At 37.1% G+C, this 27,920-nt stretch overlaps 1 protein-coding gene across 5 annotated transcripts in view; it reads right to left on the reverse strand.

Annotated features, from left to right (window-relative positions):
* Ano3 (anoctamin 3) overlaps positions 1-27,920 on the reverse strand; it is a 245,044-nt gene that overhangs the window by 107,233 nt on the left and 109,891 nt on the right. For all 5 annotated transcript variants that reach the window (XM_052726591.1, XM_052726589.1, XM_052726590.1 and 2 more), the window contains 3 exons: positions 18,381-18,539; positions 7,552-7,652; positions 3,968-4,012 (listed from right to left, as the gene is read on the reverse strand). In XM_052726591.1, the coding sequence (XP_052582551.1) occupies positions 3,968-4,012; positions 7,552-7,652; positions 18,381-18,539 (305 nt within the window). The remainder of the gene's footprint in view (positions 1-3,967; positions 4,013-7,551; positions 7,653-18,380; positions 18,540-27,920) is intronic.

Here is a 27,920-nt window from a genome sequence, read left to right on the forward strand (position 1 = left end):
TTCTCTGTGTAGCTTTGCGCCTTTCCTGGGACTCACTTGGTAGTCCAGGCTGGCCTCGAACTCACAGAGATCCGCCTGGCTCTGCCTCCCGAGTGCTGGGATTAAAGGCGTGCGCCACCACCGCCCGGCTCTACACAGGATTTTAAATAAGAATTTAATCTTGCTGAAAAGGTTAGGATGTAAAAATCTTGATCATTTCTTACCAAGCAGGACCATCACTGGGATGACAAGCATTTCAGTTTTGGAGGGACTGCAACATTTATTTTAATCCTAAACTAACAAGCAGTTTTTGAGGTGTTCATTTTGTTGGTTCTCATTAAAAACAAGACCCCTGAACTGATAGACTATCACTGTATCCCCGGCCAATGCAAAGACAATTAGAAAACAGTACAGATCAAATTCTCTAGTCTTTAAAATTCAGCATTGCTGTTGGAATATGCATATTAGATGAAGGAGGGAGCTGAATTTGCCAGTTTCTGCAACTAGACAAAACAGCTCAATGCTTGAGCTCATGTTCTCAGCTCTAAAGAGGGGAAGTAATCCCATTTGTCCTACATGCAGCAAAGGTCAGAACAAACCAAAGGGGTAACTTCAAGGACACTTGGATATAGATGGACTGTAGCAGCACCTAATGGCCTATGATCTCTGGCTAAATTACAACAATCTAGAAGTAAGTAAACTTCTAAAATGTATGAAAGAAACTTAAGATCATCATCTTCTACTAAAAACAGAAAAATAATATTATCAATTTAAACCTTCTTACACATTTTCTGAAAAGGGAAAAAATGGTCTCAGATGGGGAAATATTGCAGTGAGTAGCTGTTCCAGCTTTGACCTGGAGGTACTGCCCCCATTGAGGCTTCCAGTAACTGTCACACCTACAAGGCAGGGCCTAGACAGGAGCCCTTAAGACCTGAGATCCGGATCTGCTGGCTCTCTTGGTTTCTGGATCCTGGATGCTGAAGGTAGACCAAGCAGAGTTCTCCAGGAAACAGGCACTTCACCTCTCCTGGACCCTGTAACCTATCCCTCTACTTGTAAGTTACCCCACAAAATAAACCTCCCCTTTAACTATGTGGAGTAGCCTTAATACTTCAACCAATAAAATATCAATCCTGGATTTGAAACCAGATTCTAGAGTCTAATTAATTTATTTCCTTGAGCCTCATTTAGTTTTTTTTATTATTAAGTGAAATGACATCTTGAGAATTAAATGGATAGTAGAAACAGTTCAGTATGTGCTCAGTCAAGGCAATAAGGTGAAAAATGAAGGTTGAGCTACTGTTTGTGTTGCTACAAACTTTGACACCAACACTATTTATCATATTCTCAACATCCAAAAACATGTTTATTATCTTGGGCATCTTTTAAATGCTGGATTTTCTGATAAAACATCATTACCTCTAGCACAGTTTTAGTGTCTTTTATTAAAATCTGGGGGCAAGGTAAGATAATTCTATGTAAGCTAGAAATATAGATCAAAGGGCTCTGAGAATCTGACTAGAATGCAAACTGTCAAACATCTGGGAAAGCTCTGAGTGGGACTGTGGGGGTGGGGGTGGGGGGACCGTAAGAGAGTCTGTTATTTTTCCTCATCTGCAACACTGGTTACCTTTTGTTCTATCCTCATTGCAGGCTATTTTGATGATGCCTTAATATTTGAACATGAAAATGCTTTGTAAATAAAAATTAAATTGTTGCCATAATAATGCTTTAGTTATTTCCTCTAAAGGGGCCTAGAGATATGATGATCTTCAGAAGCTGGATAATTGCCTAGGTTATTTATCTCTTAGTGTTTACCAGCCAAAGTTAACCACGCACAAACATCTTTTCTATTGCAATAAAGGAAATGCACTAATAAAAATAAATGTGTGCTTTTGATATAAATTTTATGCTTTGTATAGTTTTTACTGACTATGCTTAAAAATATTGTAAACAATGATCATTTATGTCCACCTTTCACATACAGAATTTACGTTTTTCTCCTAAAACAAATTGAAATAAAATTCACAATCAATCTTCTCCTCAAGTGAATATGGAAACAAGCATAAACAAGCAACAGAAAATTTTTCTTGTCACTTGATGCTGTTTGATGCCTGCACTCAAGACTGGAATCCATGAAAATAAAAAAAATGAAGAAAACTGTTCACAAGGAATGAAATGTGAGGGACAGCTTTTATTAATATTCCAAATACCTAAATTTAAATTTTATGAACTCAAACAGAAAATAGTCAACATAAAATATCACAAAACAACATGATACAGTGTTTATTTTTTTTATTTTACTTGAAATGTTGAGCACCATAGACAAAAGACCATTTTGTAATTGTTAAAATATGTTTCAAATTGTAAATTTTACACTTACTAATATATATGATTCATTTGAAATTTAAGTTAACTTCCAAACCAAACTGTATTTTTATGTAAAATACTTTTAAAAGATTTTAATATTGAAAATTTTATTCTTTAGTTAAATCTCTGAAAAGTGACTATTCAAAAACAGATCTACTAATAACGTAGTTGAAAAGTTAGTTTTGTAACAGACCCTGCGTCTCCAGTTGCAACTGAGGACCACATGGTTATTTGGGGTCTGATCAGTAGCCAGGATCCATGTTGGTGCTGCATCTGGGGCCATACAGACATAAGTAGCACATAATGCTATCAGGTGCCATGGTGATAACCAGGCCAGGGCTGAAGCTGAGGGCCATGTCTGGATATGTGGCCCTACTGCAGCCAGGGTCTGTGTTGATTTCCACAAGGGCCATGCAGATTTCCAGGGTCCGGGCTGTCACCTGGAGCTGTGTTACTGTCCAGGAGCCATGCTGCCACTGGGGTCATGCCGATCTCAGTGGCCTGCACCATAGCCTGGGGCCATGGTAACATCCACCCCAGGCTGCTGCCCAGGGCCATGTCTGGGACCATGGTCCTCTTGCAGCTGGTGTCTGTGGCCCTTGTTGCAGCTGAGGTCTGTGTTGATGTCTATGGCCCTTGTTACCACCGGGGGCAGAGGGGGGGGGGCATAGGAAGTATGCATAATGAAATCAGAGGGCCATGCTGAACCAGTTCCACCCTTCACTGGCCCTAGGATAGCTGTCCCTGTCCCTTGATGGGCACTGCAGCGAGAGCTGTCCCTTACCCTCATGGGAGAGCTGGAACTGCTGCCCTTGGGAAAGATGGTACCACACCTCACCACAGGCAAGAGAGAACTGACCCTGATGGCATGGGCTTAGGGGAGCTATCTCCTCCCCTTGTCTGAGGGGGTAGGCTCCAGTGGCCTGGATTGACAAACTCAACTACCACCTTGGGCCCCAGCCAGGCCTGGAGTTTGCCCACCCAAACATCTACCCCATCTAGGCCTTTTGCTGGAGCTCATGAAGGAACTGGTCCTGTGAAATGCTACTGCTGGATTGGTGAAATATCTGAGAGGAGATTCTGTGAGATCCAGTGATAAAGACACCAGAAACCAGGGGCCTTGAATCAGACCAATGACTCATTGCAATGAATATTTGTAAGTAAAACTGCGTGGACAAAGGGAATCCTGTGTGACACACCGAGGTTCTCAAAGCCACCAGGATGGATGAAGATGTGTTCGAGTGTCGGGGAAGATGGAGGATTGAAGAGATTTGTTTTTGTTTTTGTTTTGTTTTGTTTCTGATTTTTGTTTGTTTTGTTTTGGATTGGACTGACTTCTTTTTTACTTTCTTTTGGGTGGGGTACTGCAGGAATGAGGGGAGGATATGGTGGAGGGTCTTCGAGGTGAGCAGAATTAGGGTGCATGATATGAAATTCTCAAAGATTCAATAAAGAAATTATGTTAAATTAAAAAAATGTTTCAAAAAAATTGTTTCAAGGAATCAACATAATTTTCTTTCTAAAATTTTAACTGAAGACATGGGTAATCGAAGGTGTTCTTTATGTTTTTTTGTAAATGACAAATTGGTAATAAAAATGTGAAGCATTCACTAACCTGCTCATTGATTTGTTCTTCTGGTCAGTGTAGTAACATTTTTTCCTGAAAAAAAAATAGAAATCATCTGAAGAAAATACAGTTAAACCAGAAAATGACAGTATTCAATAATATTAAGTGTATCAACACTCCATTTTCATATACTTAGGGAATTAAGTCATTTGAAATTAAGCCATTACATTATAACATGAAGACCAATAAATGTAAATTTCAGAAGTATAATGATAATTTAATAAAAAAAATATAAGAAATATTACAAAGTAACTATAACAAAATAATTTTTAATGCATAGGTTATTTTTGATACATTGTTTTTAATTATTTGAAAGTCTGTCTTCTGTAACTCAGTACTTACTAACTGGATTTTTTGTTTTCCATGCTTTATAAAGTCATCAATACAATCGTCTATCTATCCATCAATCTTTTAAACACGTATGTAATTGTTCTAATTTGGTTCTCTGTTATCATGGTAAAATACTAAGCAAATATAGACCTGGGAAGAAAAGGTTCATCTAGACTTATACTTCCATGCACTACTTCATCACTGAGAAAAATGGGGCAAGAACTCAAGGCAGGAACCCATAGGCAGGAATTGAAGCAGGGGCCAAGGAGAAACATTGCTTAGCAGCTTGCTTCCTCTGGCTTGCTCATTTTGCTTTCTTATACAAACCTGGACCACCTGCACAGAGATGACACTGCCTATGCTGGGCTCGGGTCCCTCAAACATTAGTCATTAATCAAGAAAATATTTCACAGATATGCCCACAGGCTGATCTGGTAGATTTGCAATGAATAACTATGAATGCAGAGCCCAGGGTAGCACACAGTGCTGAGAATGAGTGTTCAGGCCTGAACATGACATTTATACCACCTTCTCTAGGGTTCAGGGAACATCATGGAAGTGGAGGCATGAACAATATGAAGAGTCAAATGAAATGCTATCTTCTGTTCTGGGGCAGTCATTGTAAACATGAGTGTAGCTATGACTGCCTGAACTAGGACATTGTAAAACTAAATCTGTCAACATTCACTCATGGATATTGAGAGACTGATGGGGCCCTCCCCCTCCCTGGGGAATTACTGACTATTGATTGATGCTGGAAAAGTAGGAGTCATTGTCTTCAGTTATACACACACTGGTGAGCCCACCATTGGGTAGTTCCAGATCTGTGGCCATGTGGAGAGCCTGGTTAAGCTCAGTAGTTCATGAAACAAAACAAGAATATGTGATTGTTGGAAAGAGATGTGCAAAGAAGAAGTGTAACACACTTGGTTTCAGAGATAACAACTGTTATGGCAAAAGTTAACTTATTTATGAGTAATTTACTCTATATCCTCTTATTGGAACTCAGATATCTGATATTTGAGCCTTTAAAAATGACCCTCTAACTTAACCACTAAAAGACGCCTAGGAAGCTCAGTGAATCCCATGGTGGTGCAATTAGTAATTGATCATCAGTTATAATGCAGTTAAGCAGCTCTCTGAGATAACATATTTAATTTTAGTCACAGATTTTGATGGTCTGTCTCACTTGTCAGCTTGATGGGATCTGGAATCAACTAAGAAGCAAACTGCTGTGCACTCCTGTGAGGGAGTTTCTTTACCAGGTTATTTGACCTGGCAAGATGCACCATAAATGTGCACACACCCAGGAGACAGAAGAAGGAGGCTTTGCTTTTGCCTGTTTTCCTTCACCTTCCCACTCATAAGTTCATCTGTGTGTTAATGCTGCTGATGCTGCCGTCCTGTACAGACATGAGAACCCAGCTTCTTCAGGCTGCCAAGGTGGAGTGAATATCAGTGATTCTCCAGGAATTCTCCAGGCCTAAAGCCCCAGACTGGGACTGCTGAGGCCCCTTGCCCCATCAATTGACCATCTGCCAGGTTCCTAGCCTCTTCAGTGTGAGACAGTCATTGTTGGACTGCCCAGACTGTGTCATGGAGGCCAGTCTAGCAAATATCCTTTACATACGTTCAGCAACTGGGTTTGGTTTTTCTAGAGTAGAACACAGGCCACAGTCTTCAGAAAGATTTAAAATGTTCTTGCCATATTCCAACACTAAATTCAGATGTAAAATCTCAAGGCTTGCTTTGTCTAACTAAATTGGCATTTTAAGTATCTTTTTTCATTTTTTTTTCAAACATAGAAACAAGTTTAAAGTCATGCATATATTACAAGTGATGTGAAATTTTCAGGCTTTCATTTCTCTGAAACAAAATGCTAGGTTTACATTTACTTATTTATTTATCACTGTGTGTGTGAGCATCTGGGTGCTAGGCACTCAGATGGAGGTCAGAGGGAAGTTCTTTCCTTCCAGAGGTCAAACTCAGATCCTCAGGTTCAGCATCCAGTGCCTTTACCTGCTGAGTCATCTTGCTGACCCAGATTGTAGCTTTTCTCTGTGGAATGTAATATGTTTCACTAGTAAATATTTTCATGGATAATTTAGAATGAATAATTTATTCAATAATAAAAATCTTGTTCTTTAAAAAGCTATGTGCTTTTGTTAATTAAGATGACGATGATGATTTTATACAGTAGTCTGTCCATATTCTAAAGGAACTAGTTCCACTGTACTCTTAATATACAGTACTGTATAGATATACAAAGTTATGAAAAACAGCCTGGTATTTTTTAGCTAAACTTCAGACATCCTTATGTATATTTAAAATTATTTCTAAATAACATAACACAATATAATGGAAATTTTATGTAAATAATGTTTAATTGCGTATTTCTGTACAATGACTGAGGTTGCATCTTTCGAGGCTTGAGATGTTTCAGATGTCTCAAGACACTTGCACCAGCATCCCCTCCTTTATCTTGAATGATCTAGAGGCTTGACATAAGCCTTTCCAGTGTATAACAGGAAAATTTCATATTTTTTATTTGAACTCAGTGTTCACTTACACTTACTATGGTACTTGCAATCTCATTTTTCTTGAACCTTTTACTCCTTCTTAGCATCTGATGGGATCTGTTGAACTCCACATTCATGGAAGTACTCTTATTATCAATTGAGTCAATACTCTGCATATAGTGTGTGCACTATAAAAGCTACAATGGCACATGATGGGGGAACTGGTATACTCTATATCTAATACCAGGTAGTCAAGTTAGGCCAACAGATTTCTTTGCCCAAAAGAAGGAATGAAAATCCTTGAAAGAAGGTCATCTATTTTTCTCACTTATTGGTTGATATTGAAGCCAGAGCTCAGAAATTGTCCCAGATTACCTGGTCTGAAAAACAATTCTTGCTAACCATTATCAGAGTTATATTACACTCATATGAAATAAGGATGAGGATTGATCTTGGGAGTTGCTTAAAGTTGAAATCTGAAAATAATTGTGTTACCTTATCTCTAGGCAAGTCTACCTTAAAATGATATTACATGTCCATGGAATCAGAAAGCTTACCACATTAGTCAAACAATTTAGGGGAAAAACTATCTAATATAGCCTAAAATTTAAAAGAGAAATAATTTCCTCTGAATAAAATTCACATTTATTGCTGCTAGGTGTTACAAAAGACAGAGTCATCCTAATAATATTGAGAAAAAAAAGAAATAATACATAAAAGTACCTGAAGGGCACCCTGATGTTCAACCTCTCTGCATACTTGCACAGTGTGTCCCACGGAATATGAATTTTAATAAACATAATATCGGGGTTTGCAATAGCTGGCTGAAAAGGGATAGCAGAGAGTACCATTATTTAGAATCAGAACTGATGAAATTCTACCATAAGTTTTTCAAAGAAAGAAATAGTATCTCTATGGCTATACAAGGATCATTCTTACTTATATAAAGGGAAATTATATGGTCAAAAATTCTTGATAAAAGTATTTAAAATATTAAATGCCATTAAGAAATGTAAATGTATATACACCCATAAATAAACTTCCTAAATATAAAAGTGTCTGTAAATTATTTGTAGGGAACTGCCTTCAGAGGCAGTTGGTTTGAAACCTGATGGACATTCATAAAACAAAGCTCTTCATCTCAAACATGGCCTTTTGATAACACAAAGTCAGAATTCCCACACAAAACATTATAACTCCCCTGGAAAGAACCATGTGACCCATGAATAGTCATTGCGCTTATCTCTGACAGTATAAAAGAACCTTAATACTTTTGCTTCTGGTCATCAAATCAACAGTAAGCTTCTCTCTTCACTCCCCTCTATGTATTCTCCCAAAGTCTGCCATTTGAAATGACATATTTGATGTCTTCTTGATGGCAGATCTTCAATAAAATCTTTCCTTTCCCCAAAACGTGATGTCATAGTTGCTTAACAAGGGCAAGGACTAGTGGGTCCTTGTCCTTGCTCAGTTACTGTGTATAGGAAATAGACACCGTAATTTTCTTGCATTGATCATTATTAAAATGCAGATTCCCCATTCAGAGCAGTCATAAGACAACTAAGAGTTTCAAGTTATTCTTCATGTCAGATAATCAAGACCCTCATTTTCATTCAGAGAGTGCATAAAACACTGAAAATCATCAGAAGTCTTTAACTAATCCATTTATTCTAATGCCATATTTTTTGAAGTACCTATCTAATCCTTCAACTATTTGCTGGGTACAGTGATTTTATTCTGAGAAAAATGAGCTAGTTAAGTGATAAGATGCCCTTTACATGATGGACTGTTACATTTATAAGCTTAATGAAGGAATACAATTGTGCAAATCACAAGAAAAACAATACAAGACACTCTAATGGCAGCAAAATTTCTGAAGCCCCCTTTATGCTTAAAATGTTTGTTTTTATTTAAAGGTAAAATATTGTGAAAATTGTAGCAGCCCATGCCAGAAGTAGACATAGTATGTTAAGTTTCTATAGTTCTTTAAATTTAGTCCAACATTAAACATGTTACCTATGCTTGGGAAAACATCTATAATTTTAAGTAAATTTTGGAGAATTTCATGCATTTATAAAATTCCCAACACTTCTCTTTCCATCCAACTCCTCTGGCACTCCTACCTCTCAAATTCATGACCTTTTCTCTTATATAATTATTGAAATTACACACATACACACACACACACTCACTGGTGAATCTATTAGTGTTGCAAATTACATACAATTTTACAAGCACTACTCATTTATTCAAATAACTACTTAAACATATTTATAATCCATCTAGATATTGTCATTGATCAAGGAAAAAGAAGAGGTTATCATGATGATATTGCCAGGCTCTTTATAATGACTGTTCCAGACTTAATGGAAAGGTTTCTATGCAGGCATGATAGAAATAATTAAAAAAAAACTTTTGCTGCTAGAACTCCCATAGAACTAATGAGGGCCTTCTTAGCATGTTCCAGATCTGTATTTGAACCTCAGCACCACCCAAAAAATAAAAATAAAAATAAATAAGTAAATTAAAATTTAAAACAGAAAACTTAAGCCTTCCACTTAAATGATTCTCCCACCCAGAACAAGTGGAAGACACATTTCATGTTCTACTATACTTTTATGGCCTTATTTGTATGAAATTATTTTCAGGTGTTAATGAAGGTCCTAGTTTTGATTTTAGATGCCCACTATTCTAATTATATCAGCTAGTCTTTCACTTTCAGAGCACAACTTACATTCTTTTCATCCTGCCTATCCCTTTAAAATTACATGGTCTTGTAGCTGAAAGTTTTTCTGTGCTCACCTGGCACCAAGGTCACACAGCCACTTATAAAATTCTTGTGTCCTGCCTGGTCCTGTAACCACTCAGACCCAAGTAAACACACAGAGGCTTATATTAATTAAAACTGCTTGGCCATTAGCTCAGGACTACCACTAACTAACTAGCTTCTACACTTAAACTCAGCCCATTTCTGTTCATCTATAATTTGCCATGTGTTCCATGGCTTTACCTGTGTGCCATTACATGCTGCTCCCTGGACCATGGGCTGGCATCTCCTGACTCAGTCTTCCTCTTCCCAGAATTCTCATTGTCTGTTTATCCCACCTATACTTCCTGCCCGGCTACTGGTCAATCAGCATTTATTTATCAACCAATCAGAGCAATACATACACAGCATACAGAACATTCCACAACATGGTATTGTGGCAACAGCATGTAATTTAGATCACAGATACTCAAGAACAAATTCAACTGATGTTTAAAACACAGGTGAATTATAAAGCATCCCAAGGATCTGTCCTTTTGTTCCTCTGTAAGTAGCTACCTGGTTTCCCTTTGATGGAGCTTGTACCTTGGTTTTGAACGCCTTTGGTTCCAGGATTTGTGGTAATAATAAGCATAAAGTCAGGAACAACTTAGGATTTGTAAACAAAGGCAAAATGAAAAGTAAAAACAAAAACAAAACAGAGCAAACAAACAAAAAACACACCAAGGTCTATGATGTACAGTGACTTGAATCAAGACATAAGTTAAACAGCTAAATATTTTTTTCTTGTAATATAAATTGAATATAAACTATAAAAACAAAATAGTAACTGTATAAGTGTTAGTTTGGGGAAGAGATTTACTTTTGTTCGTAGCTATTATTTAAAAATGGTCCCATCCTTAGACAATCTGCCACTGCTGTCTCATTCACACCACTTCTGACACACTCACTGCTACTTCTTGTCTTTGCCTTTTAAGCCAATTTCCTCTCTTTCCTATAGTTTTCCCTTCTATTATGTGAAGACATATGGAATGTATATCCATGCATTTAATTCTGTATCAGACTTACTGACCATACAAAGATGAATGAGTTAGTTAATTTTTATTTTTGTTTACTTCTACCATTATCATTATTTTGTTGTTATTATTATTATGCTCAATTATTTTCAGTTAGGGGCTCTCTGAGTAGCCTGTATTTGTTTGGAACTAGTTGTATAGACCCAGCTGGCCTTTAACTCATGATCCTTCTGCCACAGTTTGCAGAGAACTGAGACCACAAATGGGTTCCACCATGCCTGGTGAGCTAAGTTATTTTGAGTCTACATTTTGTCTAACTTACCCCTGAGCAAGAAGTAAGGAAAACAGCAAATGCAAAGGGCCTGACTTTCTGCAGTGGGGCACTATGTCAGGATCCAAAATAGCACCAAGAACAGCTTGCCTCTTGCAGATTCTTAATTCATTGCTGTCAAGCTCTTGATGTGAAATAATCTAACCACCTAAAATAAGGGGCTGCTTTGGAAGGAGGGGTTTTGCATTTCAGTGACTATCATCACTGGGTAAAATGTCAAGCTAAGTGCACATAGCTAGAATGTATCTCATTTTCATGTCAGTTTTAACTGCATACATACTGAAATACCATTTTAACCAGGATGAACTCATATTTTCTATAGTTTCTCAACTTAATTTCTCCTTTGTTTTGCCACCATCGGAGAACACAAAAGTCAACTGGTTTCATCCTCTGCTGGTCGCAGGTGAGCTGATGCTATTGGTGACAAGATGGTGCTGTCAGGGAGAAAGATCACCTTCTGTTTTAGAAGCACTAGCTGCCAATCTGTGTCTCTTCTGCTCATCTCTGCTGAAAGCAGGCTTCTCAGAGGAACAAAACACCCACAACCTTCACACTTCTCATTATTATCTAATTATTCCACCCAAAATTCCCAAGGGGAAGAACACTTACTCCCAGGTGAAGAGGAAACTTAGAAATCATGTTTTCACAAAGTTATTTGCATGATTTGGATACAGAACAAAGAAAAGAGTATGTGGTCTCTCAAGGCATCTTCCATGTCCAGGAGCAAGGCAAATTGCTGCTATGAACTGAATTACGAGACAGAAACTTCCTAGTGACAAATAACCTTCCTGTGCACAAAGATGTCCCCGGAAATACACACTGTCAGTTGATGATGCTTTCTTTTAGAAACTGTTCATACTGGCATGAAATTTAATGACTATTTGAGTTCTTTCTGCCAGACTCAGTGTTTAGCTCAGTGCATATTCATTTGTAAACATGGACAGATTTCTAACCTCCATGTTTTAGCTAGCAAACTCATGCCTTGTAATATCTTCACAAAGCTGTTTACCCTTCTATCAACAAAAAATGCTAAATATTTTCAACTCAATATTTATCAAATAAAATTGAATCCAACATACATAACATTCAATAAGAGAAACTTTGAAAGGTAATTAATGTTTTAAATGTTCATAATACTGAAAAAATTTGAGGGGTGAGTACTGGTCACTAAACTGACATCCTTGAGCACTCCGGGCATGTAAGGGCTCTACCACTATTCTGTATCACTAATCTTAAAACACTGGATTTGATATTTCAGAGAGCTATGAGTGTTTTCATACCAATGAGTCTTTAATTATAAAAACATTTTATTTCAAAATTTACTGAGGTTATATTCTATCATCTAAACCTCTTGCTTAACAGGAGAATTCAGAGTGTTGATTTATTTTTAATAGTAGTGATGTGGACAGGGCTCTCAGAATCTGAATCTCTGTTCTTCACTGTACTTGATCATTATATCCCTGGGATATGTGAAAATGCTATATGATACTCCACAATTAGATATTATGTTACATGCCACATTTGATATCTTTAAAAAAAAAGAGGACAGATTATTCTCCATGGGTTATGATTCCATAAAAGGAACTGATCTCTTCCTGGCAATTCAGACTGCAAATAGCACAAGGATGCAGGTAAGATACCTCCTTTGTGGTTTTTGCAGAGTGGATATGTAGCAAAAAAAATGAGGATGCTCTCTAAGGGATGAAATTTACCACAGCAATGGGCACCCAGTCCTCAGGAACTGAAATCTGTCACGACCTTGAAAGCTTCAAAGAATGTTCCACGGTCCAGGCACAAAGACATTCTGGAAATATTTTGACTTAGGCTGATTTGTGTTCTGCACAGAAACTGAGCAAACAGCTCAATCACTTAATATCAAAATTCTCAACTCCAAAATTCTGAGTGAACAAAATGGGTTTTATTTTTAGGATGCCAAGTCTGTGATAATTTGTACTCAGTGTTAGAAGACTAAAACGAGGAATTTCAAGAAGTCTTCACTATGTTGAAACAATATATATGTTTTATGATATAATGCTAGAATTCTTGTTTTAGAAAAATGTTTTTGTTTATTTGTAATCTATTTATTGTAACAGGTTGATTTATACATGAAACCAAAAATAATAAATTAAATTCTAATAAGCTAAATGTAAAAACTTTTTTCACTATCAAAATCAGGATCATATTTTGTGAAAGTACCTGAAACAGGCAAAATAAATTCTTGTAAAATTGAATTTAAAGTAAAAGTTAAGGGGCTGATGAGATGGATCAGTGGGTAAAGGCACTCATGGCCAAGTCTGATGAAATGAGTTTGTTCGCTGGCCTCACATATGAGAAGGAGAGAACATACTTCTGCAATTTCCCTTTGACCTCTACATGTGTGGAGGCAGATATTTGTGGTATACACACACACACACACACACACACACACACACACACACACACACACACTCACACACACACACACACACACACACACACAGGCATAACTAAACATACACACAATAAATAGATAAGGGCAATACAAATGCATAATTTAGTGATTTTCCTGTATATTTTATAATCTTTGCCCTTCCTCTTTCCTAAAGACATTTTATTTTATTATTTTATTTTGGGGATTTTAATGATTACATCATTTTCTCTGTTTCCCCAGTACTCTTTTCCTTCTTGTCTCCTTTTTCTGACTTCTTCCCTTCTAATTCCTTCCTCTATGATTCCCTCCCCTTCTCTTGAATCTTACTCCTAATCATTTAAACATCCTATCTTAAAAAAAAAAAAAGTAAAAAAGTGAATAGAAAATATGGATGGCAATCTCACTAGAGAGTTCACCCACCCCATCCTGGTGATTTTTCTCACCTCTCACCCAGACAAGCAGGTGAATGATATGTGCTTATTTTCCATTATCTACTCTTGCTATATACTTCATCATCTACTGCATGCTAGCATAGTGTACATCTGTCTTCTCAGAGAAGTCATTCTTACTGTTTGTCCTAAAGGCCTCCACATCCTCCAATGAACAGGTCTCCTTCTGGTCTTGAACTTTTCCACAGTATGTTTTCCTATGACCAGATCTTCCCTAAGGCTCCTGAGTCTAGTGGGTAGCCATTCCAGCTTTGACCTTGAAACACTGCCCCCAGAGTGACAGCAGGTAACTGTCACACCTGCCTATAACCTGCACCTGGGGCTGGCTTGCCCCTGGGGCATGGCTGAGAGGGAGCCCCTTAAGACTCAAGGTGCATACATGTCTGGCCCCCTTCTGAATACCTCATGTTCCTGGAATCTAGATGGGAGACAAAGCTAGAGTTCTCTGCTGGATGGTACCTCATCTCTCCTGGATTCTGTAACCAACCCCTTATTGGCTGTAAGTTATCTCAGAAATAAACCTCTCTTGATTACCAGATAAATTACGTGGAATTGCCTTGTTAAATACAGTTAAACCTGAGTTTATCCCTGATAATTTCACATGCCTGTTCGCCTCTCCTATCATTCTGATCATTCTGTAGGGTTTTCCCTTTTCTTTATTTTTATTTCTGTTATCACTACTGCCCTTTTCCCAGTATATGGTTCATATTGTCATTGGCTAGAGAGAGTACTTATCTTCAAGTCATAATCTTCATTTATGTCTAGACTTCAAATATCTCTACTTGTATTTCTTAGAATCACAATAATTAATGTTCCTTCTATATACTCCCTTCAAAAAAAAACTAGCTCTTTTCTAGACATTAATAAGTTTTGTTGCTGCTTCTTTCTCTGGGTAGAATTCTTTCTCTGTATTTCTATGATGGACTCTGTGAGTGTTAATCTTGGTTGCCAGTTTTATGAGATCTGGAATAAACTAAGACAGTCACCTCTCTGTATGTGTCTGCGAGGATATTTTCTGGAGAAGTAAATAGATGGGGCATCCTGTAGAGTAGGCAGCAGCTTCTAGTGATTGTGCAGATATAAGAGGTCTGAGGAAAGGAATGTGCATCTGGCTGCCTTAGTGCCTTACTGGTGAGCCCACTCTGTGACCTTAGAACCCTTTGTTTTTCCAATCTGGACTAAGAACTAGTGACTCTCCAGGTATCTATCATCTAGGCCCTCAGAGCCAGATTGTGAGTGCTGAGGTGCCCACCCTTGTTGACTGTGTTAACTACTGGATTTCTCAGCCTCTCCTGTGTGCAAATAGTTGGATTATCTACTGTGTAAGCCAATCTAATAAACACATTTTCTAATAGGTATTCATTTCAGTTCTTTATCTCTGGAGAACTCTGACTAATCGAGACTTTTCAGTTAAGTAATTTTCTTTCAGTTTATACAAAGCACCCTGCCACATTCCTTACATAACATTGCTTTGTTTGAATTATTATACGGGTATGGAAGTATCATAATGAAATCTATTATGTGTAGTTAATATCTACTAACACAACTAGAAATCTTCTCTCTATATTCGGTCTCCTCCTTTCATCCTCGTATTCCTTTGTTCCCCACCCTGGTTTTTCTCCTCTCTTGGAAACACAACCAGAGTTCCTTAGTGTTACCCACATCAAATTTAACGAGGCATTTACAGAGGGGAAAATATGAAAACATCCACCTCAGATTTAACACTAGTAATATGAAATCTGGACGAATGGGTTCCCCTAATATTTTCCACCATCACCATCTTCATCAACAACAACACATTTATTTCAACAGGGGAGCACTGGAGAGGAGAGATGAAGTAATACTAACAGTGCAATGGTTCCAGTGGTGGAAGCAGCAGGTCCAAGGATCTAGGCAGTCAGCTTGATTCACCTACTTACCCGACTTTCCTAACTCTTTAATGTGTGGATTAAACCCGAAGAAAGTGAAGTGAAGTTGAGAAAACCGTAATTATACAACTAGAATGAGCATCCTCTGTCCAGCAATAGCAGGAATCAGAGGGCTCTATCTTGCTGTGTGCCGATATAAACAGAAACCACAAGAATAGAGAAACATCCCTGTCAGTGTGGAACATGACAGTTTTTTAATGCATCATGGAGTATTTTTCTTTGTATTAATTCAGAGGGATAAGGAAAAAGACTCAACAACATCTGAACTTTGGCCAAGAAGACCCAACAGAGTAGAGAGAAGCAGTGATCATGTCTGTCATGGTACTCGGTGTGTATGTCTGGTCTGTATAGGCGAGTGTCACTCAGTACACTCAATGATTTGGTCCACTTTAAATATCGGGTTCCGTAGAAGTTTGCTCGGTGCTTGTAAAATTACTTAGTGAATACATAGGTGCAGATAAATCATCTGAGCACCATGACTACCAGTACAGAGTGTAATCTGTGTGTGTATAAACTGCTTTGGTATAGTTAGGAAGTATGTGCTCTTATTTCTGTGAAGTAGAAATCACAAGGAAATCAAATGAATAAAGCAGTCTATAGGACTCTTTTTCAATAAATACCCTTTGATATGTCTAATTCCCAGAGGTAGTGATATTCTGAGTTAACAGTCCCAGGAAAAAATGAGAAAAATATTAGATAAAAAGTTAAAATAAGAATTTCACTTTCCCTCTTCTGTGTCATTTGGCAGTGTGTAAATAAAGCTTTACTTCTTGTGAACTCATTGTGTATCTGCTGTTTTGTAGGTATTAAAAGAATTTTAATAATTACAAATAAATTCAGCTATTAAGGGAGACACTGGATAATAGTTTAGTATTCCCTAAAAATGTATTACTTTAAAAAAATTAATTCTAAGACATGTTTTGAGAATGAAAAATGAAGGTGATGGGGTCAGAGGGTTTCAGAACCATATCTCTGAGGCCCAAGAAACATTTTGCTAAATCTTATTAGAAAATTCTCAATATTTCATTTTTACCTTAGCATTTTTAAAAATCAAGTTTAAACACTGCAATTACAAGTTAACTGTTTAAATATTTAAATTTTTACACAATTAAAAAATGTCTGACTAGATCCGTATGTTGTGATATTCTGCAGAGTCAAAGAGCTAAGTTGGTTGTAGATATAATAGTGATTTGTTTTTGTGCATAAAACATACTGAGAGGCAGCTAGCAGGAAACCAGCTCTTAGGAAGTTCTGAAAAGGAAATGAAATTTATTTGGGTAGCAATGTGGACCCTGGCCTTGATTTTTCCATGTTTTTTGGGTTTTCATTTGTTTATTTATTTATTATTGATTTATTTTAAACTTCTATGAAACCCGATATTTAAAGTGGACCAAATCATAAATAAATAATAATAAATATTGATTTTCCATGTTTCTTGGGTATTCACTTGTTTATTTATTATCTATTTAAAGTAAATTAGGGGTTTGTCTTTCTCTAATGTGATAAAATGTGATTTAGAGAAGAGTCCCCAATTAGTTATCTGATACCAAGTGGTCAGTCCTAAGGTCGTGTGTGTGTGTGTGTGTGTGTGTGTGTGTAACAATTAAAGAAAAAGAGGCTATGGATCTGACATAGTGCAAAGAGTGAATGGGAGGGACTGGAGGGAGGAAAGAGAAGGGATGATATGATGTGATATAATTTCAAAAAAATAAAACAAAATTATTAAAAAAGAGAATAGTGGTGCAATTCCACTTAGGAAAGAAAACAGTCTATAAATACTGCTGCTTCTGAGAACTCTTTTCAAAGATTTCGAGAACATAGCTCAAATACTATTTTAAGATCTCATAGTGTTTTTCATGTGCCCATTTCAAAATTGTTTAGCTCTGGCTAGAGAGATGTCTCAGTGATTAAGAAAGAGTGCTGCTGTTTCAGAGGACTGGAGTCCAGTTCCCACAACAATGGTGAGTGGCTTACAACTGCCTGAAATCCCAGGCCCAAGGAATTCAATGCTTCTGACCTCCAAGAACATCTGCACTCATGTGTATGTACTCAATCACTAGTACTCATTCTTAAAATCAATAAAAGAGATGTTTACATCCAAACAAATTAAATCATAGAATGTTCAACTAAAATAGCAAAAGTGGCAATATTATCATCATAGAACTATGAAAAGTGTGTTTTTCTTCCTTTCTATGTTCTTATTTTTTTCCAGATGCCTTGATCCTTTTATTGTTTTAATAGAAGGAAAAAGAAAATAGTCCTTTAAAAAGATTCATAAAAACAAAAAAAAGAGACTGGTGAAGGCTGGTGCCCGTACTTCTAGCAATCAAACTTGCACTTCAGCAGCTTGGCGAACACTTTCAACATTTTGGTTTTCTTCACACAGGGTTTCCTACTTTGCATGGGCATAATCATTACGTAATCAGTTTTCAAAAATTGCAAAAATAGCCAAACCCTTTGAAAAATATTTGAAATATACAGAAATACATAGATGAAAAAGTAAACAAATATTTAAATGGAACAGTCCATATGTATTTATTTTATACTTGAACTTGGGAAAATGCATAGACCATATATTTTAAAGTATGACTGATAGTATCTATCCCAGAATATTAGTCCAAAAAAGAAACTGATAATGGAAAAGCCTTTACCTCCTTTTCCAACATCAAGCCTTCTGCTCTGAGGTTCTTTTCAAAAGTGTTTCTTTTGTCATATTGGATGTTTGTCTTTCGATAAACCAGGATGTAATCAATTCGCTTTTTGCCATCTTTAAATAAGAGTCCACTGGATGCTATGTAATTCATGTCATTCTGTTAAAAACAAAACAAAACAAAACAAAACGGTTAATAGTGTAAGTTAGATAAACATGCATGCTAAATATAGGCACTAGGAAGCTGATACCAGAAAAAAAATGTGTGCTTTAGACTCCTACTGAAAACTATGGAAAGATAATTCAAGCTAGTCTGCAATCTACAGTGGAAGACAGGCTAACAGGATTGTAATTAGGTTTGTTACTTGATGGCTGATCCTTGAGTTGTATGTTTTATTCAATAAGTCTCTGTAAAAAATACCAGCTAGTATATCTTCCATACTGACTAAACCATGTCCAGATGTAATTATTTTCATACTTCATCTTGCTCATTCACAACTTACATTTCAAACATAAAGACACTAAGGCTGAAAGAAATGAAACCAACATAACACCATGTGTTATTTAAGACTCTCACAAATCTCTGCTTTTCTAAACAGTTGTTCAATAATGCTGAGACCATACAATAATTCCTGAACTGCAAGCTTCAGGAAATGTTTACTCTTAGGATACGACTGCAAATAGATGGTGATGGAAATAGTGCACTCATAGCTAGCTCATCAAGACTGGTTAAACATGCTGAGGAGGTGGCTCAATGTCTAAAAAACGCTTACTGAGCAAGCCTCGGGAACTGAGTGTGGATCTTCGTAATCCATGTAAAAGTCAGACACAGAAATGCATGCTTCAGTGACCCCAACTTGTCCCAGGGAGAAGGGAGACCAGAGAGTCTTCTGACTAGCTAGCCTAGCTAATGCAGCAGCAAAGATAGTCTCTTTCAAACAAGGTGGTGGTCTGTAGCACACGTGCACTCCTTAAACCTACCCACAAAGCAGTTTGAAGGATCTCATATTGCTGTTACCAATATCGGAAGTTACTTTCATAAACTGGTAGATTTTCATCTAGATATTTTCCATGCAAGATTCACCTTAAAATAACTTAACCATATTGAGTTCCATCTTCTGTGGTGCAGCTGGGGGCCATGTGGATGTCTGAGGTCCATGCAACCATGGGAAACCATGTGAAATTCCATATGTACTGCCACTTGCTGTTATGGGCAGGAAAACTTCTGTTACAGAGGTTTCAATGACTCCAGACTCAATAGATGAGAATGAGAGACATTGAAGGCTTCTAAAGTCCCCAGTTCCCCAAACAGAAACAGCCTAGACAGGAAGCAATTGAAGAAACCTGATGCAAGGGAAACTCCCCCAAACCTACAAAAATGACTCCAGATAAGACTCCTAGCAACAGTAGATAGGTAGCCTGAACTAGCCATTTTCTGGAATCAGATTGGTGACTCCCCAATCTGTCATCAGAGAGCTGTCATCCAGTAACTAATCAAAACAGATGCAGAGATCCACAACCAAGCACTCGGTGGAGCTAGGGGAATCCTGTTGAAGAGAGGGAGGCGGCCGGGTGGTGGTGGTCGCGCACGCCTTTTATCCCAGCACTTGGGAGGGAGAGCCAGGCAGATCTCTGTGAGTTCGAGGCCAGCCTGGACTACCAAGTGAGTTCCAGGAAAGGCACAAAGCTACACAGAGAAACCCTGTCTAGGAAAATAAAAAAAAGAAGAAGAGAGGGAGGAAGGAGCCAGGAGGTCAAGATCATCACAAGAGAATCTACAGAAACAACTAACCTGGGCTCATAGGAGCTCACAGTTTGGACCAACAGCTAGGGGGCCCGCACAGGGCTGACCTAGGCTCTTTACATATGTGGGACAGTTGTTTAGCTTGGTCTGCTTATGGGACTCATAGCAGTGGGAGCAAGGCCTCTCCCTAGCACTTTGCCTGGCTTTTGAGAACCTCTTCCTCATACTGGGTTGCTTTGCCCAGTCTTAATATAAGGGGAAGAGCTTAGTGCTACCTCAATTTGATATGTCAAGCTTTGTTGACACCCATGGGAGGCCTGCCTCCTTTCTGAACAGAAACAGAGGAGCAATGAATTGGGGTGGGGGGTTGAGGGGAGGTGGGGGGAGGAAATGGGAGGAGAGGAGGGTGGGGAAACTGTGGTCATGATGTTAAAGTAAATGAATAGATTTAATAAAATAATTGTTATAAAAATGCTGAAAGTGTAGCTTTTCACAGCTGATGGTTACTGGTGTGTGTGTGTGTGTGTGTGTGTGTGTGTGTGTGTGTGTGTGTGTGTGTATGTGTGTTGGGGGAAGGGTAGTAGTGGGCGAGAGGCTCAGTTATCTTTAAGAGTTGGCTATGCTCCAATGAGTATATGGGCAACAAAATTGTTCTTGGTGTATTATTTTTATTGAGGGGGGGCACAAGGGTGAGAAGGTGAACCTGGGAGGAATGGAAAGCAAGTGTGATCAGGGTACATTGTGTGAAATTCCCAAATAATCAATAAAAATATTATGTTGGAAAAAAATAACTTAACCAGCATCCTATAATGCTCCAAAATGTCTCTCCATACCACCCTTAAAATACTACTAAGACTATATAGGTTGTATTATCTTCTTTCTAATTTTATTTTATTATTTAAAACAATTTTTAAGTTTAAGTATGTTTTGATCATATTCTTCCTCTCCCCCAAGTTCTTCCAGATCTTCTCTGTATCCCTACCCACAAGTTCTTTCTCAAAAAGCAAACAAAACTTCAATCAAACAATACAACTGCCCCAAACCAAACAAAACCCCAAAATAAAACAACACCTGTCCAACAAAACAAAACAATAAAACAAAAAAACCAAAATCCCCACCAAACTGTAACAAACAAAAAAGTTGTTGTGTCCAATTATATGTTGGTCAACTAAACCTGAACATGAGGCCTGTCCTGCAGTGGTTGATATACCCAGTGTCATTCTATAGAGAAAACTGATTTTTAATCTCCCAGCAGGTATAAGTGACAGTTCAGTTGTTAATCATTACCCTAGTAGCTAGGTTTCCATTCATTCGTTCATCTATCCAATAATTTCATCCATTCATTAAAAATATATAACAAAATAAAATAGAATAGGATAAAACAAAAACTATCACCTCAAAGTTGGACAAGACATAAATTACTCAAATAAAGCCAGAATACCAATGAAGACATTCTTCTGATGACTTTCTTAAGGGTGCTGTACCATTCTATTGCCAAAGATCACACAGAAGAGCAAGCTCTTGAACCCAGGTCTGCATTCTTAGCTAATATCCAGCTGTCCTCCATTCTCTACCGCCTCCCAATGATTTGGATGACTGTGTCTGCTTGTTATTCAATGTTTCCTAAGTAGACATTCTTGAGATGCAGACAAACTGCATAACATCACGGGGGACTAACATAGTTTTAGACAAAGGCATATTGAACACATGTACAGCTTCAATTGAGAGAACTGAGTGTCTGATGAAGCGAGGAAGTGGTGTTCATGGAGCTAAAAAGCAAGAAGTCATTCAGGTGAAGGAAGCAAAAGGAAGTGACTAAGAATGTCATACCCTAACACCAGGTTATGTTTCTCATGAGTATGCGCTGCTATTCAAATAGAGCAGTCTGCTGCGTGAATTCATCTCCTAGAGACCCTGAGCTCAAGGGCAAGAAGGTGTGGTACATAGTCCTTTTTATAATGAGTAGAAAATTAACAAGGCTTCCAGGATTATTTTATTAAGTAGCTTACCAGGACTATGGTGGTTGGTTTTCATGTCAATTTTCAACAAATTAGCATCATCTATGCAGGAAGCATCAACTGAGAATTTTTGTGATATCCTCAATTGATGTGGGAAGAACTACCCAAAATGCGGGTGGCACTTTCTTGTAGCAGTCCAGTAAAAGAGGCCATAGCAGGAGGGAGACCATTTGCTTGTTGCTTGTTTAGCCTTCCCCTTGCTATGGCTGCTGATTCCTTTGTTAGAATTAGTGTTTTCAGGCCTCCTTCACCCTCAACTGAGAGTCAGTGGTTCTTCTGCTATCCCCAGGTTTTCTCCACCACGTTGGAGCCTTGTGGTCTGAGGAACTCTTAGGTTCTCAGCTTCTCAGTGTGACACAGATGTTGGTGCTGTTTCAATGTAAGTTTATTTAATAAATTATATACTGAGATAGAATGAATATATGTGTATATATATATATATATATATATATATATATATATATATATATATATATCCATTCTGTCTTTTCTGTTTATAATCCTGCCTGATAGAGAGACTAGGTTACAAACACTAGCAGATACAATAAGACTTTATAAAATATTATTATTGTTATTATGTATTTTGTATATAAGTAATAAAGTAAATTACTTTAACAAATAATATACTTTATGATTTGACAATAATAGCTATCACTTATTAAACATCTACTTTGAAACCACACACTTTACTAAGTATTTCAAAGGTTGTTTAATTTAACACTATGTAGTTTTTTAGGTGTATCTTGTTCTGAATACACAGAAACTCAGATGATTCCCAGATGTCATAGAAAAGGAAACAGTTAATCCAGAATGACCAACCACTTACCATCTTTTCTGGGTTTCCGCCAACTACGTTTAAACAGAATTTGTTTCCTCTTTCTCGTCATTTATACCATTTCCCACTCACTATGGTAACTGTGATAACTTTTTGATTAGGTTATTGTAACAGTCTGACTTGTCTACCTTGTTCCCCTCTCTTCCATTTCTAATATGAGGGGTGAGGTACTAAATGTGGATGAAGTCAGATGACACCTTTCTCTCAGGCTCTCCAGAGGTTGCCTAGTGTTCCTTACTCTTGGTCCCACTTTATCTAATATTATTTCCCGTAGCACTCGATGCCTTCTGTCATTGTACTGAATTATTCATGTTTTTACCAACTCTTTTGTGCTGATACAAATTGAATTTTATAAAGTAAATGTTCTAGTTTGCCATTCTGTCTTTGATAAAACAGATACCAAGGGTGACTTGGGGGAGGAAGGATTTATTTGGTTTACAGGTTACAGTTCATCATGGAGCAGAAGCTATGACAGGAACTCAAGGTCGAAGTTTAAAGTAGAAACCATGAAGGAACACTGCTGACTGCCCTTTTCCCGTGCTTCTTCTCAGCTGCCTTCCTTACACAACCCCAAACCACCTGCCTAGGTGTGTAACTGTCCACAGTGGGTGAGGTCTTCCTCCATCAATTAGCAATCAAAATACAATCCCACAGGTATACCCATAGGTCAATTGGATGGAGGCAATTCCTCACAGTGATTTTTCAGACCCCCTTTCCTATTGTGAGTAGTTCAAATATATGACTTTTAACAAAACAGATAGTAGGAGTCAATGAATATTTGTAGAAAGTAAAAGAAGAAGAAAAAGACAGGAGTATATGAACGGATTGAGAGGGAAGACCCATATGTAGCTAGGTAGTACTAACATAACAGACATTAAGGCCAGGAAAAACTGGAGTGTTCATTTACTACCTTCTTCCCTCTAATAGAAGATCAATGACATGAATCCACAGTGCACTTTCACATCAACTTCAAGACACTTCAGCGTTAATAGCTTCCCTGCTACTTTGCACCCAAGCCCCAGTGTGGTCTGTATTTTATTTTTATTTAGTTTACAGCCCTCTTCAATTTAGTAAAAAAAACAAAAACAAAAACAAAAACAAAACAAACAAACAAAAAACAAAACAAACAAACAAACAACAGCAGTTGATACTTGCAGTACTAGCAGCATATTAGGTGAAGAAGTCATTCCATAAGCACTGTGAATCAAGAGATTGGTTGCCACAGTAACTAGTATAAAACAGGCCACTTTCAAAAGGACTTAATGCTGTTTTGACAACTGCATGGTGTGACGATGGAACTTTGGTTGTTACAGATATATAGTTTTCCATTTTTAAGCAAGTGGGTGCTAAACTTACCCAAAGAAACACCTACCTGATTAAAACATTGATATTTTATTGATAAGTGACCTTCAAGAGTATACCCTCATGTCACCATTGTCAGAGTAAACAATGCCAGAAACTATATTAACCAGTGCTGCAAATTCATTATCCAATCATTCTGTCAAATCTAAATTTGAAATAATGAATTTTTCCAGTTTTCCTACACACAATGCAACATCAATACCAAAATACAAAAAAGCAAGGCAATATTTAGAGATTTTTTTCTAAATTATGTGAAAGGAATTAAATATAGATTCAATATAATTAGATGACTAAGAACATTATGTTTTATTTGAACTATGACAATCATTAACTGAGGTGTTAACTAATCCATGATTGTATTTTTTGTTTAAATGAAGAACTGATAGAAAGTTTATCATACATATTCTTATATAAATGTTCAAATAGTAAAACTTCAAGTATGTTTTTTTTGTTTTTTGAGACAAAGTCTATCTGTGTAGCCTTGGTTGTCCTAGAAATCACTTTGTAGACCAGGCTGGCCTCTTGAGTGCTGTTATTGAAAGCATGTGCCACCACCGCCCAGCATCAAGTACTTCTTTATAAAAATAGTTGACAATGTATAAAATCAAATAATAATTATTTAGACTAGTAAAGTGCTATCCAATCAGTGTGGGACATGTTCAATTTATATTCAAGATTTTAATATTTATTATTTCCAGGACATGGAATAAAGTTGGCTTTTACAGAGAATCTGGGACACAGCTAATTTATCAGGTGCCTGTTTGTGTTGGTTAGTTTTAATTGTCAACTTGTTACAACCTAGAGTCACCTGGTTGTGGTGGGAACCTCAAATGAAGAATTATTGCTATGCCCATGTCTATGAGGAGATGTCTTGACTGATGATTGATGTGAAAGGGCACAGCCCTCTGTGAGCAGCACCATTCCTAGGCAGGTGAGCCTGTGCTATATGAGCATGCTAGCTGAGCATAAGCCAGGGAACAAACCTTTAAACAGCATCCTTCATGGCCTGTACTTCAGTTTCTGCTCTACCTTCCCTCAACAATTAATTATAGCCTTGAAGTTTAAGCAAAGGAAAAAAAATGGTCTCTAAGCTGGTTTTGGTCATGGCACTTATTATAGTACTTGAATGATTACTAGAAAACCGCTAATCTTCCAACCACTTTGAAAACAAGCACGCATTTGAAAGTCATGGATCTCAGAAACATTCAGAAAAGCTGATTTTAAAGACCATCTCAAGAATTGGTGACTTATGACTCATGTTTAAAGGAAAGCTTTATAAATATTTAGCCTATTTGTAAAATAATAGTGGAGATTTGTCAGAGGGCATTTTAAAAATAAAATAATGGCAGTAGCTGTTATATATATATATATATATATATATATATATATATATTGGATAAGGTGGGTATATTACATATTTTGAATCTAACAAAAATTTATTGAATACTTAATGTGTGCTATGCACTGTGCTAATCTCCAAATGTAAGAAATAAGATATTGAGTGTTTCCAGAGGTTTTCACATGTCATCCTTGGAGCTACTCTCCACCTCCACCATGTGCATTTGCTGTTAGGTAGTGTTAAGAGCTACCAACCTCGCAAACTAGGTCTTGTATTTCATGATTTCTGCACTCATTTCCCTCCCCCAAGGTTCTCTATGATTGATGAGGTCTGAAAGCACTCTGCTAGTGGGCAGAGTGAAGTTCTCCCCATGCAGTGCAAATCTTACAGTTTTGTTCATTTTTTCCCACTCTCTGATGTATTTGTGGAATACTCCATGGTGTTGACATTAGCTTTTACCTGGACTACCAACTGGGAGATCTTTGGAGAAGTAAAAGCTCATCCAGTCCACTGGCCACAAATCAAAGTATAGACAGCATTGGATTCTGGTATGCCTTTGCATACAGTAGAATTTTTTTAAAAAGTGGATACAGCCATGAAAAAACACCTGATCTCTCACTGGCCCTTAGCCCACATACAACACCAAGTGAATTGCAAGAAACACAAGAGAAAAGTCCTCATCTACAATCTAATATCACCTCCATCAGGCTGATCCAAATGTTACAAGATCCATGAAAAGACTCTCTAGTTTGTGTGTGTGTGTGTGTGTATTTTTCTTCCTTTTTATATTTACTCTGTTTTCAGTAGTATTTTAATTTATTTTATTTTGTAAAAAGTATTTTACTTTTATTTTTAGTTCCTCCTCTGGTATTTATCCAGTTTTATTGTATTTATGTAACTTTGACAAGCAGTCTGCTTTCTCTCATATGCTCAATCTAGTTTCAAAAGAAAGTGAAAAAATAGAGAAAGGAAAGTAAAATAGGGACTTCTTTGGAAAAGGAAGGGCTGGCAAAGGAGAGAGGGATAAGAAATTGTAATGATTGTAAACATGATCAAGTACATGATGCACATATATGAAAACGTAATGAAACCAATAATCATATGGTGAGTATATGCTAATGAAATACTGAAAACAGCATACAGAGGAATGATTAAAAGGAACTGAATAACAGGGTGCAGTCAGAAGGAAACTATCTAATTGGCTCCAGTAGCCAGTAGGGGTCACATTATGAATTTAATAAAATCAGTAAAGATTATGACATAATATTAGATCATGTCATCAGTCTATGACTGGTTCCTGATTATCAGTTGGCCACACTTTCAGTTTGGTATAATTCAGTATGATACATTGGTTGAGGTATTTAAATCTGGATTCAAATAATTTGGGCTTCAATTAATCGAGCCTCTTGTTCATTTAGTTTAACAGTGCTCAGTCTCCTGTCTACAGATTATAAATCAGAGTAATAATGATACCAACTGTGAAGGATTATTACTATGACTAAATGAGATAATGCATGAGGGAACATTACTGCCTGACTCACTCTAAAGACCATACAAAGTCATCTATTATGATAAGGGGAAAATTGGAAAGTTATATGGGGCCAGGCTTGGCATAAAAACGTGTTTGATGACAAGCCTGGAAACTTGAGTTCCATCCTTGGAACCCACGTGGTGGAAGAACTAGGTGGAAGGAGAGAACGAAATCCTGTAAATTGTCTTCTGACCTCCACACACATGATATATCAAGAACACACACACACACTAAATACATACATAAATGTATCAAACACTTGTATACAAAACTTGCATCTACTCAGTTTGTATTAAGAGTATTGCTTGTTTTTCAGTGATTCAATTTCCCTTTAACTTGTAGAAAACCAGTCTTTCTCGGGATAAAGATGACTGAAAACATAGATAAGTAATACAAAAGACACTGACTTGAACATTTTGAATATGGAAACAGAGCAAAGGAAAAGCAAATTTCCCTTACATATGCTTATATGATATATATCATGTATCACAATTCACTACAAAATAGCCAGTAACATTCCTAGTTTAATGAGGCAGTACAAAATAAATATTTACATGACTATTAATTCCAGAAATATACACTCAACAACTCTTACAGAAATCCCTCTCATATCTTTCTCTTAATCACAATCCCCTCAGTACTCAGTTCTCAGTACAAATTTTGTCTGTTATGGTTCTGATATTTTTACTTTTCTTCAGTTTCAGCAACAAAG

The sequence above is a fragment of the Peromyscus californicus genome, unplaced genomic scaffold, assembly GCF_007827085.1.
Source record: "Peromyscus californicus insignis strain IS unplaced genomic scaffold, ASM782708v3 Scaffold_7__1_contigs__length_154581171, whole genome shotgun sequence".
NCBI lineage: Eukaryota > Metazoa > Chordata > Mammalia > Rodentia > Cricetidae > Peromyscus > Peromyscus californicus.